We start from the raw sequence: 14817 nt of genomic DNA, 5'->3' as shown, positions 1-14817 counted from the left end.
TGGAAAGGTGTATACAATTCCTATTGGGTGTTATCAGTTACAAGATATTTCGAACTATTTAAATAAACAAATTGGAAAAGATTTTCCCGACGCTGTTTTGGAATTATATGGAAATCCAAATACTCTCCACACACATATTAAGTCAACACATGAAATAGATTTTAATGTACCTAACTCAATCGGACCACTTTTTGGTTTCACTTCAACGAAAAAAATTAAAAAAAAAACCGGGCTTGAATCAGGTAACATAGCGGAAATAATGAGAGTGTCTAGTATTTGTATAGAATCTAATGTGACAGTGGGTAGTTTTAAAAACGGAAAAGAATCGCATACCCTACATTTATTCAGTATCTCTGTCCCACCAGGGTTCAAAATAATAGAGGCCCCTGAACATGTAACATACCTCCCACTCAATACCGATAAGATTCGAAATATAACCCTTAAAATAGTAGATCAAGAGGGGAAACTCATCAATTTCCAAAACGAAACTGTTCCGAAGATTTGTCCTCTGTTCGGGAGAATTCGGGTAAAGGTCCAACAAAGGGAAAAGGTCCCGACCAGGGTTTACCTGGGTTCTTCCCGAACAGAGTTATTCATTCCCTCTGAATCATCTAACCAGGGCAGATGTTTTAAGTACTTAGTCGACGGTGTAAATAGTTAGTAATAAACTATATAGTTAAAATAAATCTCAATTCATATGGTCCTTCGAGCTTACCTTAATCGAACCGAGTTTGGCAAACGCTTCAAACCCGCGATTACAAATCCCAAAACATTTTGGTCAACTTCGAGCCGGATACCAGATCCAGCAATTCAGTGCATTAGTGAAGTGAAAAATCGAGAAAAAACACGAGATCAACAGAAGCATCTCCGAGAAGATCATCACCTCGCAAGTGTCGCGAAAGCCAAAATCCAAGAGTCCGTCGCCAAGTCCATAGTTCTAGCAGTCGAACATCTAGAAGGTCTAAGGTCAGTCCCTTACTTTCCCTTATATGTACAAAAATCAAACAAGCAGCGTTGGGTCAAATAATTCACTATCACCCTGAGCAAATTGCTCATCATTGCCTAAATCGCAACAATAACCTCCGAAATGACGGAAATAGCCGACTTGAAAACACAACGCAAAGTCATCAAAGGCCAAATCACAAGGTGCCAAACCGCAGTCAAAAACTTTAAACAAGGGAATGATCCCTTAGAATTTGATTCGCGTCTTACGGAGGTAACGGAGCTGTTCAAAAGCTATAAGTCCGTACAAACTCAGATTGAAATCGCGGAGTATCAAACGGCCGAGGATGAAGCCGCTTTGGAGGAAGAACATAGCACGGAGCGCGAACTGGTGGAAACCAAATTCCACCAAATAGTTAGCGGTATTAAAACCATTTTGAACGTAAGTCAAGCCAATAATCTAAATCAAAATACGGGTACGGTAATAAACATTACCAAAAGTGGGCCAGAAATTCCTGAGTCAGTGCTAAAACCTTTAGAACTTCCAACATTTTCAGGCAAACATAGCGAATGGACGGCGTTTTTCGAGCTTTACAAGGCACTCGTCCACGAAAACATTCATATGATGGATATTAGGAAGTTCTACTATTTACGGGATTGCTTAAAGGACGAAGCACTTCGTTCTATAGAATCTTTGACGGTAACGGCAGCGAATTACGAAAGCGCAATAGAATTATTAAAAAACCGGTATGACAACAAACGCTTGATAATTCAAGAGCACGTGTCTAACATTTTAAATATCGATGCTATTCTAAAACCGTCGGCACCAGAACTCCGGGATTTGATGGACACCTTAAACAATAACCTCGCGGCGCTAAAGGTGCTAAAGCAACCCGTCGACCACTGGGATACTCTCCTAGTTGGCATTTTGATAGAAAAATTAGATTATGCACAAGGCGGGAATGGCAGATCGCGTTAGGCAAGGAACCGCCAACATTCCAAGAATTCAAAAACTTCTTAGTCAAGCGCCATCAAATATTGCAGGAAGTAGAACGACTTAATCAGCGAGGTAAAGAAAATCTGCCCAAAACCAATCCAAAACCAGTTCCAGCGGCCCCAAATAGGCAGTCCCGCGGAAATAAGCAACTCGGTCGAATCGCAAACGCGGTTACCAAAATCACTTGCATAATTTGTAAAGAAGGGCACAACATAAGTCAATGCCCAAGGTTTTTAGCAATGTCGACAAATGAAAGATTAAACATATCACGCGACAGTTTAAACCTATGCCTCAATTGCCTCAGAGCAAATCACTTCGTTAAAGATTGCCGAATCACCGCAACCTGTAGAATATGTAATAAGCGCCATCACACACTATTACACCAAGACGAAGCCGGCCCCTCCGCAAACACAGTTCAATCAAAAAATCAAATTCTTTTGTCTACAGCTAGTATTTTCGTTTACGGTTCAAACGGAAAAATCCAACAATGTCGCGCATTATTAGATATGGGTTCACAAGTCAATCTAATAACGGCAAATCTATGCAAAAGACTTGGCATCGCAGCAGAAGGGAACGCGGAGTTTATCAATGGGATTAGCAATGCAAGAAAGGCCACACTTGGAAAAACATTGATCACAATTAAATCTCGAGTAAGCGATTTCGCAACAAGTCTCTCGTGTCTGATATTACAACAAATTACATCTCCCCTGCCGTCAAAAACGATTAACAAGAGCGAAATTAGTTTTCCCGACAACATAACACTTGCAGACCCAGAATTCAACATCTCCCGCGAAGTCGACATGTTAATCGGAGCCCAGTTGTACTGGCAGTTGTTAATCGGAAACCCAATTCAAATAGACGGAAATCAGCCACATTTTCAAAATACAAGGTTAGGTTACATTGTAGGCGGTCAAGTGGTTTCCAGTAATCATCAACAGCCAAACCTTCATGTGCATGTATCTTGTCATGTAAATTGCGAGAAAATTACATTTAGAACCCCATCCGGTCGGTTCCAAGTAAAGGAATATCGGACCCCTGACCAAAGGGACGGCGGCACATTTAGTTTGAAAGGAAACTGCAATAAAAACCCTAAACGTAAAACCGCTTACGAAGAATGCATAAAGGAATATCGGACCCTCGGCCACATGGTGTCGATTTCCAAAAAGAACCTGGTTTTTCCCAACAGCCTTTACCTGCCACACCACGCGGTGTTTAAACAAACGCCGGAAGGCCCCAAAATTCGGGTGGTGTTTAACGCCTCATATAAATCTTCAAATGGGATTAGTCTAAATGACGACTTAATGACCGGCCCCACAATACAGCAAGACCTCTTGCAAGGACTTTGGAACTTAAAATTAAACTGGGATGTACCGGTACCAATCGAGATACAAAACGCGTACGTTGAATTTGTAAATACTCTAAATCACTTAAAGGACTATGGCATACCGCGTAAGGTAATACCAACAACAACAGTAACCGCAATAGAACTTCACTCTTTTGCGGATGCCTCGTCAAAGGCATACGGTGCGGCTATTTATTTAAGAGTCATCCATAATGATGGAACCGTTTCAGTGACTCTCCTTAGCGCCAAATCACGGGTAGCACCCATAAAATTGATAACATTGCCAAGATTAGAACTAAACGCGGCGGTACTGTCCGTTCAACTCGCCACTAAAATAATCGGCATTCTAAACGTACATATAACAAAACGATACTTTTGGACTGACTCGACAATCGTATTATCATGGCTGAACAGTAAACCAGAAACCTGGAAACAATACATAGCAAATCGGGTGGCCCAAATTCAAAACAAAAGTGAATCTAACGAGTGGCGCCATGTCAGATCTGCGGACAACCCAGCGGACATTGTATCTCGCGGTAGCACGCCGCAAAAATTGCGCCAGCTCGACCTATGGTGGCATGGACCACATTGGCTTAACCAAACCTCTGATCAATGGCCCACATTAGTTGAAACATCCAACTCAGTCGGGGACGATATTTGGCAAGAACAAAGAGCCACTTCGGTCGTAAATGTAGTACAGGTCCAACCGGAGGAACTGCCGGTCATCTCTAAATTCTCATCGTTTCGCAAATTGCAAAGGGTAGTTGCATATTGCTTAAGATTTATACAAGCCACGCGAAACAAAATCCGCGCCAATTCAAGTAGCCTCACTGTGGACGAACTAGAGTCTGCAACGGCAAGGATCATAAAACATGTCCAACAACGGGCATTCTGCAACGAAATTCAGGCTATCGGTAAAAATAACAAACGGACAAAATTCGCGGCTCTGGACCCATTCTTCGACGACAGCGGACTCCTCCGAGTGGGTGGTCGCTTAAAAAACGCGCCGATTTCGTATAATCAGAAATTTCCAATTCTGCTACCAGCCAATCATCACATCTCCAAGGCGATAATACGAGAAACGCATGAAACTCAGTTACATGCAGGAAACGACGCAACTTTGGCTGCCGTTCGCCAAAAATATTGGCCGCTCTCAGGTAGAAACACGGTACGCTCCATAATTCACAAATGCATAAAATGCGTACGAGCGAGCCCGGTGCGGCAGAATCAAAAAATGGGTAATCTTCCGGAAAATCGGGTTCAACCATTGCGCCCTTTTTACGTAACCGGAGTCGATTACGCCGGACCGTTCTTAATTCGAGACGGTAAAACCAGAAGGCCAAAAAGGGTCAAAGCCTACATCGCGCTATTTGTTTGCTTTTCAACTAAAGCGGTTCATCTCGAGCTAGTAGGAGAACTAACAACCGAAAGTTTTTTAGCAGCTTTGAAAAGATTTTCCTCGCGCAGAGGTCATATTCGAGACCTATACTCAGATAATGGCACAAATTTTGTCGGAGCCGAGCGCGAATTGTTGATGTCGGCACAGTTCCAGGACGAAATAAATAACCATTGTAAAATAACCGCGACCAAATGTCACTTTATTCCAGCGCGATCCCCTCATTTTGGCGGGTTATGGGAGCGTGCAGTTCGCAGTGTAAAGCAGCACATGCGCAGGGTGATAGGCGATGCATCATTAACGTATGAAGAATTTTATACGCTTTTAACGCGCATTGAGGCTTGTTTGAATTCGCGTCCTATCCATCCTTTATCCCAAGACCCAAATGACTTGCAAGCTCTGACGCCTGGCCACTTTTTAATTGGCGAAGCCTTGATGAACCCCATCGAACCAAACCTTCAGGAAATCAAGATAAATCGACTCTCTCGCTGGCAGAGAATTCTGCAACTCCAGCAGCATTTCTGGTCCAGATGGCATCGAGAGTATCTGCAGCAATTGCAACAGCGTCCCAAGGGTCAGCAGACTACTCAGAACAACGTCGCCATCGGGCAGCTGGTCGTTCTGGTCGAAGAGAACCTACCGCCACTTCAATGGAGACTCGGACGCATTACCAACGTTTACCCAGGAAGTGACAGTGTTGTGCGAGTTGTGTCTGTCAAAACTTCAAGTGGGATCGTCAAGAGATCCGTAAAGAAAGTGTGCGTTTTACCCACCGAACCCTAGTGCAGAGATAAAAAAAACTTTGCGATTCATATTTTTCATATTTTTTTTTTGCCTTTTGAATCATGATTTTATAGTGTAGACTAAGTGGTTTATACCTTGTATATATTTTATCGTTCAGTTTTCATCTTTTATCTTTACTTGGATATTAATTGTAATTATGGTCTCCTATTTGTTTAGTCGGTAGTTTTATTAATCGTACATTTGTAAGCCAACCCATAAGGTTGAAGTATCAGTTATACTTCAAGGGGGCGGCATGTTCCGAAGATTTGTCCTCTGTTCGGGAGAATTCGGGTAAAGGTCCAACAAAGGGAAAAGGTCCCGACCAGGGTTTACCTGGGTTCTTCCCGAACAGAGTTATTCATTCCCTCTGAATCATCTAACCAGGGCAGATGTTTTAAGTACTTAGTCGACGGTGTAAATAGTTAGTAATAAACTATATAGTTAAAATAAATCTCAATTCATATGGTCCTTCGAGCTTACCTTAATCGAACCGAGTTTGGCAAACGCTTCAAACCCGCGATTACAAATCCCAAAACAGAAACCGTGACAGTGGTAGTAAATTTACAGAAGCAAGGTTAAGGTATGGGTCTTTTGTTCAAACCTTATAAACCCTATTCATGTAAGAAACTAGTTAGTAAGAAGAAGTGTGTGGAAGTGTTAACTACAACTAACAAACAATTTTTAATAAGTCTTGGATTTAAACTCGTGTAAAATGTTGAATGTTCAAGATCCAATATCTATCGATGATAGTATAACTAGAAAGGAATTTCAATCTTCGCTAAGTTATTTTTTTAATTTTAATCACAATGATGAAATCAGAATAAGTCTCAAGGAAGATTTGTGTGTTTTTCCAAAAGACAGTTATCTTTATATCTCGGGAAAAATAGTCAAGGCAAATGATACTTCACAAATTGCAACAGATACAGAGTTAGTGTCAAACGGTATATTATCCCTATTTAACGAAATTCGACTAGAGCTCAATGGTCATAAGATTGATTCTTGTACAAAACCAGGAATAACTTCAACCATAAAAGGATTGGTTTCGTTTAATAAAGCTGAAAGTATTAAATTAGGAAATGCAGGATGGTTCCCAGATAAACCTTGTACGATTGTAAAAAATGGGAAATTTAATGCTTGCATACCATTAAGTATGATTTTCGGTATGATGGAAGATTTTGATAAAGTTCTTGTAAATATGCCTCAAGAACTAATATTAATTAAAAGTAATACCGATAAAAACGCACTAATTAACAAAAAAGAAAATTCAACCGAGGAAGCTACCGTTGTCATTGATAAGATTGTATGGAGAAACAAACATATTACACCAAATTTAAAAGAAGAATTAGCTCTAACAAAAATAATTGAAAAAGGAAAAGATTTGATGGTCGGCTTTAGAACGTGGGATTTACATACATGTCCTCTCATACCAGGAACAAAAAAACATAATTGGCCAGTAAAAACAACAACCACTTTTGAAACGCCTAGACACATTTTAATAGCCTTCCAAACTGATAGAGAAGGGAATTTAAAAAAAGATTTCAGTGAATTTGATAATTGTAATATCACAAATATTCGAGTTTATCTAAACAATGAGGTATAGCCATATGAAAACATTAATGTTTCTTTTGAGCAGAATCAAGTGTCAACATTATATGAAATGTTCACTCAATTTAGATCAACTTTTTATAATTTCAATAAAAGTGAAGTCAACATTACACTACAGCAGTTTATAACAAAATATCCACTGATTCACATCGATACCAGTAATCAACGAAGCAATTTAGCACAACAAGCTGTATCTGTTAGAATAGAGTTAGAAACAGAAAAACCTATCGAAGCAAATACAAATATCTTTGCCCTTTTAATATCAGATCGAATGTTTTCATATAATCCTCTAACGAAAGCTGTAAAAGGAGTGTGAGATGGAGACCGATAGTGTGATTGTGGACGTTCAAGGTTTTTATGTGGGAAAGAAAACATTTATTGTTAAAGAATTGGCAATTTTAAATAACCATCTACAAATGGAACATTATGTTTTCCAAGAACCCTTTAAATTTTCAAAATTATCCAACGATCGAAAAAGACAAGCTAAATGGCTTATGAAGTTCCACCATTGTATAAAGTGGCAGACCGGATGGATTGAACAGGAAAAGTTCAAGGTTATTCTACAAACAATGGGGAAGAATGTTATGAAGATTTATGTTAAAGGACTTGAAAAAGCTAATTATCTTCGAACATTTTTAAACAAGGATTTAATTCTACTTCCCGAAAATCCAAGTCTTCTATACGGTATCCCTTCCTGTATGAGTCATACATCACAAAATTGTATCTGTGCTCTAAGCAATGTTAAGATGTTAGCGAAGGCATTTTTTAATATCGATGTTAATAAAAAAAATTAAAGCAGATTTATTTCCTTTGTTCAAAATAATGTTTAAAACAAGGTTAACCTTGTGATTTCCTGAAAAGAGGGGGGTTGTAGAATTGCATGGTTGCAGTTGCATATAAAAGATTAAGGAGTACAGTCCTACTTCAGTTTGCTTTGTCGTTAGCACTGTAAACATTATACCATAAACAATGAAAAAATTTATAGAATCTTTTCAACCGTGTAGTCAACCCTCTACGTCGAGAGGGTGTGAGTGTCATAAGTGTTCACAACAGAACGTAGAGAATCCACCCTCTACTCCACATGTTGAAACACAGCATTCTTCATCAGAATCCGTAAGTACCACGCTTTTACAAAGATGTCTGGAGGGTGAACCTGGTTGTAACCCTTACAAAAAAATAGTTATTCATAAAAATATTTTAGTGCAACTACCCACCACTTTAGACATTAAACGAAGTGTGACGACTCCTACAATATTAGATATAAAATATGAGTCTGATATTCAAAATTATATTTCGAAAATGCTAAACCTTGAAACTCAAGAACTAATTGAATCGTTTTTTCCAAACCCTTCCACCCCTGACAAATCGTTACCCGTTTTATCAGATTCGTTGTTTGAAACTGTTGATAGTCCTTCCCCACTTTCAAAAACATATATAATCTCACGTCGCTCATATTCAGATCAATCAGTAAAGTCGAAAAGTGAGAGTGTTTTATCATTTTCATTTAATGAATCTGACTTTAACGAGTCGTGGGGAAAGGCAGCCACCTCCTCCGATGAGTCGTTCGATTTTAGTCCCTCTATAACATCTACCCCAAAATCTGAAATTATTTTTTCACCAAACTTATTCGATAGTAACACTTCTAATTTGGAAAAATTATTAACACCTCCAACAATGTTTATAAATACTCCTCCTCATCCTTCTCCTTCTCCTAATCCCTTTCCTGATGAGGAAGGTGACCTATATGCAAATATTCCTTCCCCAGTACATGAAGAATTAGATGACAAAATTATTAATAGAATTGCAAGAAAACGTAAAGCTGCCATATCAAAAAGAAAGTGTTTGATTAAATTGCGTAAAAAAGATATTTTTTAATCGACACTTTTATGTCTTGTTTTTATGTTTAATGTTGGAGGAGTATAAATCAAAATTATCATGTTTTTTCATTGTTTAGAAAGGATACTCTTTTTACAAAGGAGGTATGTGATAATTTTTATCAAATAATGGGTACTAATTGGTTTTAATTAAAGCTCAAGTTCCCATGTGAAAAATGTGGTTTTCTATTCAAAACCAAAGAAACCCGTTTGAAGCATAGTGAAGCTGCTTGCAACAGACGCTTACAGAGTAGTCAAGGGAAAAGGAAGAGAGCGGTTGATTCAGAACCCAATTCAAAAAGATCAACCGGTAATTAACAAGTTGTTAATAATTATTAATTTATTTTTTACTTTTAGCATTTTGTGAAAGCTGTCAAATCACCATTCCTCAGACATCTCTTTGCAACCATTACAAAAGTGCTCAACATCTACAAAAAAGTTTGTTTAAAGTAGAAGATGGTGTGGCGTTAATTCAAAGTGCGTTTAAAAGTAGAATTGCGACCTACCGACTTTACCCCGATATGGATTATATAGATTTGAAACAGTTTTTTGCGAGCATTGATTCAAAATTCAAACAGTTACTAATGTTACATTTACAGAAAATGAAAACGTTAAAAGTGAATCTAGAATTGTTTGGGTTTTACGTAAAGCAGTCGGATGCTGAGGATGAGTTTGAGGTCAAATCGTTTACGACTCCAAACAAGATTATCACTTTTGGTTTAGATTTAACAGACTATATAAATGATCAAAGGGAGCAACTGCATGAAAAAATGTTGGAGTTTGCAGAGAGACAATCTGGTAAGAAGCATTACATCATGTTTGTAGAATTAATTTTCTATTATTTTAGGATGGTCTTTAATTAAATTATTATACCTCGATATTAAAATCAACTATTACAACCCACTACGAGCTTCCTCTTACATCAGACTTCCACCGTACATTGCGAAAAAGCAGGCAGTTTTAAACGTAGTCAACAGAGATGTATTTTGCTTCGCCTGGGCCATAGTGGCTGCGTTAAGAAAACCGAATGGGAAAAAGACCTTAACAACATCTTACGAAGACTTTGATAGCGTATGTGATTTTAGTAATATTGAATTTCCGGTTAAATTAGATCAGATAAAAATTTTTGAATCTCAAAACAATATTTCTATAAATGTTTATGGATTAGAAGCGTGTTCAAACCAGGGTGAGAGAACTCATGATATAGTCGGACCTTTATACTATACAACAAATAAAAGAGCTACTCATATCAATCTCTTATTATTGGAAGATGGTTGTGGTAATCAACATTATGCCACAATAATAAATTTACCTGAACTTGTTAGAAGTCAAATGTCAAGACATAAGGGTAAAATATTTTTCTGCGATGGTTGTTTACAATCGTTCACTACTCAAAAATTACTTGATAGACATTTAGAAAATGATTGCAACCACATTGTTACGAAATTACCCTCAAAAGATCCAGTTATTAATAAATTTGGTAAAACAGTTCGGGAAGATATTTTAGAATTTACTGCTTTCCAACGTCAATTACCGATCCCATTTATTTTCTATTGCGATTGTGAAGCCATGTTGACACCTTTAAGTACAGTTTCACCTAATCCAACTGAATCATTTTCTATGAAAACGTTTAAACACATTCCATACTCTTGTGCATATTATTTGCACTGTTCGTTTAATGATTCTCTATCCAAATTTGTACTGTTTCGTGGTGAAAAGTGTATTGATGACTTTGTAGCAGCTTTGGATGCTGAAGCACGTCATTTATACGAAAATTATTTTAGTGTTATAAAACCAATGATTCCTCTAACTCCAGAACAACAATACCAACATTTCATGGCAACAGAATGCTATTTATGTGAACAACCCTTTAAACAAAATGATGTAAAAGTTCGCGATCACAATCATTTTACAGGTAGTTTTAACGGTACAGCCCACCAATCATGTAACTTGCAGTATCAGATTCCAAATTTTATACCAGTAGTATTTCACAATTTATCAAATTATGATTGTCATTTATTTATCAAAAGATTAGCTTGTCATGAAGAAAAGTTGGATGTAATTGGTAAAACTACCGAAAAATATATAACTTTTGGAAAGTATGTTCATGTCGGTAACTATCCAGATGCAACAGGCAAAATTCAACCAAAATATTTAAAATTACGATTGGTGGATTCATTTCAATTTTTAGCTACATCATTGGAAAAATTGGCAAATACATTGGAATCACACCAATGTAATATTGTAAACAAATATTTTAGTATTGATGAGGAATTTTGTTTGATTAGACAAAAGGGTGTTTTCCCCTATTCCTTCATTGATGATTTTTCAAAATTAAATTATCCAAATTTACCAACAAAAGATGAATTTTTCGATAACCTTAGAGAACAACCAATATCTGATTCGGATTATGAGAGAGCTCAAAAAGTATGGAATGTTTTTAAATGTACAAATTTGGCTGATTACTCTGATATTTATTTAAAAACTGATGTGTTACTATTAGCTGATATTTTTGAAAATTTTAGAAGTATTTGTTTGGAACATTATAAATTAGATCCTGCTCATTATGTAACCGCTCCATCGCTTAGTTGAGATGCAATGCTAAAATCTACTAAAGTAAAATTGGAACTTTTAACCGATATAGATATGCTTCATTTTTTTAAACAAGGTATTCGAGGTGGTGTTAGTTCTTGTATCAAACGATATGCCACCGCCAATAATAAATATTTACAAAATTATGATAACTCGCTTCCAACAAGTTATATAACTTATTTTGACGCTACTAATCTCTATGGCTATTCAATAATACAAAAACTACCCTTTGGTGCGTTCGAATTTTTAACTGATGAAGAAATTCAGCTTTTCGATATTTTTACACTTGAAGATGAGTCGGATATCGGATACGTTTTGGAAGTTGATTTGCAGTATCCCGAAGATTTACATGATTTGCATAATGATATGCCGTTTTGCCCCGAAAGCATATTACCACCCAATAGTAAATATCCAAAATTAATTCCAAATTTATATAACAAAACTAACTACATTATTCATTATAAAAATTTAAAGCAGTGTCTTAAACATGGCTTACAGTTGATAAAAATTCATAGAATATTAAAATTTAAACAATCCAATTGGCTTCAAAAGTATGTTGCTTTGAATACAAATTTACGCAATAAAGCACAAACAAAATTTGAAAAAGATTAATTTAAATTACTCGTTAATAGCGTGTATGGTAAATGTATAGAAAATGTTGATAAACGTGTTGATATAAAATTGGCTTCACACTGGGGTAAGAGAGGGAAACAATTTGGAGATGAAACTTGGATATCTAAAGCAAGTTTTAAAAATTGTACAATTTTTTGTGAAGAACTGGTTGCAATTCAAATGAATAGAGTGAAAATCGTGTATGATAAACCTGTTTATGTTGGATTTTGTATTTTAGAATTGGCCAAGTATGTCATGTAAGGTTTTTATTATGACTTTATTATAACCCCAATATAGAAATAATCTAAATTTATTATACACCGACACCGATTCATTCATTTTAGAGATTTTCTGTGATGATGTTTACCAAGATATTCAAGCAAACAGTGAACGCTTTGATTTATCAAATTTTCCACGCAATAACCCTTATGGTATTACCCCAAATAAATCAAAACTAGGAAATTTTAAAGTGGAATTTTGTGAACAGGCGGTGAAAGCGTTTTATGGAACGGGTGCAAAAGCTTATTGTGTTGAATTAGAAAATAAACTAATTAAAAGAGCTAAAGGTATTAGTAACAAGGTCGCTCTTTCTGGTTTGGACGATAAAAGGTTTTTAATAAAAAAATCACCAAAAACACTCGCTTCGGGTCATTTCGATATAGATCGTCAAATTAGGTTTGACACCTTTCTAGAATTAGCATTAAAATCTGTATAAATTAATATGTTTACTTTGTATATAGTTAGTCGTAAGAATGGAGCTTGTAAAACAAAAGGAAAAATTAAAAGTTGTTAACCATGATTATGTGTGTAATATTCCTTCTTTTATACGACATAGTGCGCTAATTGGTGCCAATTCCAAAAGAGGATTAATTATTGGAAAATCCGGTTCAGGAAAGACTAATGCTTTAATTAGTCTTTTAACAGAAAATAATGGTCTACGCTATCGTAATATTTATTTATATAGTAAGACTATTAATCAACCCAAGTATCAGTTTTTAAAAAAGGTCTTTGAAGCAATTCCTGAAATTGGATACATCGAGTACGAGAATCATGAAGACATCATACCACCACAAGAAGCTGAACCTTATAGTGTTGTTATATTTGATGATGTTCTTACAAGTAATCAAAATATTATTCGCGACTACTTTGCATATGGTAGACATTATAACTTGGATCCATTCTATTTAGCTCAAACATATTCGGCAATTCCAAAACAGATTATTCGAGATAATGCGAATTTTCTAGTGATTTTCCCCCAAGATGAAACAAATTTAAAACATATATATAATGATCACGGGAATCAAACAGGTTTATCATTTATTCAGTTTAAAAAATGGCGCAAAAGTGTTGGATCGAACCGTTTAGTTTTCTTGTGATTGATAAAGAAAGTGATGTGATGAAAGGTCGTTATAGACAAAAATTTGATACATTTATTAATCCCTGAAAAGCATTTTTAACTCAGTGTAGTCGTTGCAATATGGATAAACATACCGCTCTCGCGTTAGACAAAGCAAGACGCAATGTTAAACAAAAGTTACGATCCCTTAATACTGATATAGTTATGTCTCAGTCTAAAATACAACGTCAATATCAACCAATTACTGACCCCATTCACAGTTTATTAACTGAACTCAAACGAGAAAAACCAATGGTTAAAACCGAATTACCGACATCTTTCACTACATCCACACCCGCCGTACCGATTAAACAACAACAACAAACGACCTCTAAAACTCCGGAATTTTTAAAAAGTGTTCAAGTGACCGAATTTAAACCTGACTCACCTGAATCCCCAAGTATCGATGAATTTAAAAGCCAAGTACTAACATTGCAAAATTCCAAGGAATTCCAAGAGTTTTTAGATCAGTGGGGTGGTCTAGCTAGAGACTATATTGAACAAATGATTACAGATACTGAAGATGCGTTTGATCATAAATATGGAGTACGCTTCGATCATGAATTGGCTAAATGTTATATTGGTGACTCTGAGATTGATTTTGATGATACTATGATTTACGTCAAGGGACTCAAATTTCCACAAACAGTTGGATTAATGGAATTATTGTTTAAAAAGATTCCACATGGATACACAATATTAGATCATAATCATTACATCTCTATTGTTCAGACCACAAATGCTAATAGAAAGAATTACGATCCCACATCACAGATTAGTGGCAATGTTGGTTACAAGTATAAAAATATTATTCAATCACGTCCCCGTAGTGGTAGCGTGTCAACGATATCTCATGAAACACCGGTACGCAGAGGTAAAGGAATGCGTCTGGATGATTTGAAAAAAAATGTCGAATTTGTACCGTGGAAAAACCCTAACAAATTGGTAAATCGCTTACGACTCTTGCTGGCATCGAAAAAAGCTGGAAATACCAATCACACGAATGAGATTAATGAAATTATCGATGAGTTACGCGAAGCAAAAATAATATATTAATGAGTCAGTAATGGAAAATTGTATAGTATACCAGCTACCATGACGATAGATAAATTCTACAATCACATTTCAGAACATCAGTTTGAACGATTGTTTGAGAAAAACTCTACAGTAGTGATACAAAACCGGTTCTAGACCGGAAGTCGTAATCTCGAGCGCCCGTCCGGTGGTGTATTGCTGGTCATCTACCAACCAGGCGCACAGATGGTGTCGGCGGCTCTT

At 36.5% G+C, this 14817-nt stretch overlaps 1 protein-coding gene across 1 annotated transcript; it reads left to right on the top strand.

The window, feature by feature from the left end:
- Positions 1-1087: 1087 nt before the first annotated feature.
- LOC148166072 (uncharacterized) lies at positions 1088-8287 on the top strand. Its single transcript, XM_088049480.1, has 6 exons — positions 1088-1861; positions 1912-5433; positions 5579-5640; positions 5706-5881; positions 5936-6015; positions 8267-8287. Exons 1-6 carry the CDS (start codon positions 1088-1090, stop codon positions 8285-8287), a joined length of 4635 nt encoding a protein of 1544 aa, XP_087905606.1.
- The last annotated feature ends 6530 nt before the right edge of the window (positions 8288-14817 follow it).

This window comes from Gnatocerus cornutus, unplaced genomic scaffold, assembly GCF_029298725.1.
Source record: "Gnatocerus cornutus isolate USDA-ARS CGAHR unplaced genomic scaffold, icGnaCorn1.1 ctg00000033.1, whole genome shotgun sequence".
Lineage (NCBI taxonomy): Eukaryota > Metazoa > Arthropoda > Insecta > Coleoptera > Tenebrionidae > Gnatocerus > Gnatocerus cornutus.
Note: the sequence above shows the minus strand (reverse complement) of the source record. Positions and strands in the feature narration are given on the sequence as shown.

Coding starts and splice junctions, on each gene's coding strand:
- LOC148166072 (XM_088049480.1), top strand. CDS start 1,088: ATGACGGAAATAGCCGACTTGAAAACACAACGCAAAGTCATCAAAGGC. Junction 5,434..5,578: donor TCAAGAGATCCGTAAAGAAA/GTGTGCGTTTTA, acceptor TTTATCGTTCAG/TTTTCATCTTTTATCTTTAC. Junction 5,882..5,935: donor CTTAGTCGACGGTGTAAATA/GTTAGTAATAAA, acceptor TGGTCCTTCGAG/CTTACCTTAATCGAACCGAG.